Here is a 1,279-nt window from a genome sequence, read left to right as displayed (position 1 = left end):
GGCGCGGCGGGGCCCGGGGAGGGCCCGGCGCGGCGGGGCGGGCGGCGGGGGGTCCGGCCGGTCCTGACGGTGCGCTCCTCTCCATCCCCAGACAGCACGTCCAGCCAGCTGCCCAGTAGCAAGCGGATGCGCACCGCATTCACCAGCACGCAGCTCCTGGAGCTGGAGAGGGAGTTCGCCTCCAATATGTACCTCTCCCGACTGCGGCGAATCGAGATCGCCACCTACCTGAACCTCTCCGAGAAGCAGGTGAAGATCTGGTTCCAGAACCGACGGGTCAAGCACAAGAAAGAAGGCAAAAGTAGCTCCCACCGGGGCGGGGGGGGCGGCCACAGCTGTAAATGCTCGTCCCTTTCCACCACTAAGTGCTCGGAGGACGACGAGGACTTGCGCATGTCTCCATCCTCCTCGGGGAAGGACGACAGAGGTCTCGCAGTCACCCCTTAACCACTCGCACACCCACCCCGGCCCCGCAGGAACTGTGGCGAAAGCAGGGGAGGGAGTCCTGCCTGCCCCGGTGCTGACATGCAGCCGAAGGATTTTATACTGTTTTGTATAATTTGTGTAATTTACGAAGGACTTTCTCGCCTTTCTAGACCCCCGGTCCACGGGGACGGGTGTCCCGGCGCCCTGGTGTAAATAAACTCCTCCCTAGGACCCCAGGCGTCCCCCCATAGTGCTCTCTCACTGGTCTCCCCGCAGGCGAATCCCCGAGCCCGGGAAGCTCCTCGCAGACCTCCCCGCGCACCGAGACGGGCGCGGAGTGCGCGGACGCTGCGCGGCACGGGCGGTGCACCCGCCTGGAGGGATGCTGTCCCGGGCTCCCTCCGGTAACTCGGCGGTGCCCAAAAGCGGGCGGACGGACGGGGAGGGTTGAAGGCTGTTTGGGATACTATCTTTCCCCCTCACTTTTTTTTCCCTATTATTTTTTTCCTTTACAAAACGGTTCTGTTTTGACTTCGTCGCTGCCGGGCGCACAACTGTGGTTGTACAGTTCCGTCCCACTCCCTCCCCGCGGGAGATATTTATTTATTTATTTATGTGCAGAGAAACGATGATGGCGATGATAATAATGATTATGATAACAATAAAAGCTCGTTGGTGGTTTATTTCCTCTTCGCGTAGTAGAAAGCAGTCCCTCGGCGTCCGCGGGCGTGCGCTGGGAGCACCATCGCTCTCCGACCCTCTCCGCCGCGGCTCGGCACCGGGACTCGCCCGCTCCGGCGAGCGCAGATGACGGGGAGTCCTCCTTTCTCCATGTCGAGCTGAAGGTACGGGG

At 61.5% G+C, this 1,279-nt stretch overlaps 1 protein-coding gene across 1 annotated transcript; it reads left to right on the top strand.

The window, feature by feature from the left end:
* Window positions 1–69: 69 nt before the first annotated feature.
* On the top strand, window positions 70–1,109 carry GSX1 (GS homeobox 1). Its single transcript, XM_031066068.1, has one exon. It carries the CDS (start codon window positions 127–129, stop codon window positions 445–447), a length of 321 nt encoding a protein of 106 aa, XP_030921928.1. The 5' UTR covers window positions 70–126; the 3' UTR covers window positions 448–1,109.
* The last annotated feature ends 170 nt before the right edge of the window (window positions 1,110–1,279 follow it).

This window comes from Geospiza fortis, unplaced genomic scaffold (genome assembly GCF_000277835.1).
Source record: "Geospiza fortis unplaced genomic scaffold, GeoFor_1.0 scaffold16, whole genome shotgun sequence".
Taxonomy (NCBI): Eukaryota; Metazoa; Chordata; class Aves; order Passeriformes; family Thraupidae; genus Geospiza; species Geospiza fortis.
Note: the sequence above shows the minus strand (reverse complement) of the source record. Positions and strands in the feature narration are given on the sequence as shown.

Excerpts from the sequence above, each read along its gene's own strand:
- GSX1 (XM_031066068.1), top strand. The coding sequence starts at position 127 with ATGCGCACCGCATTCACCAGCACGCAGCTCCTGGAGCTGGAGAGGGAG.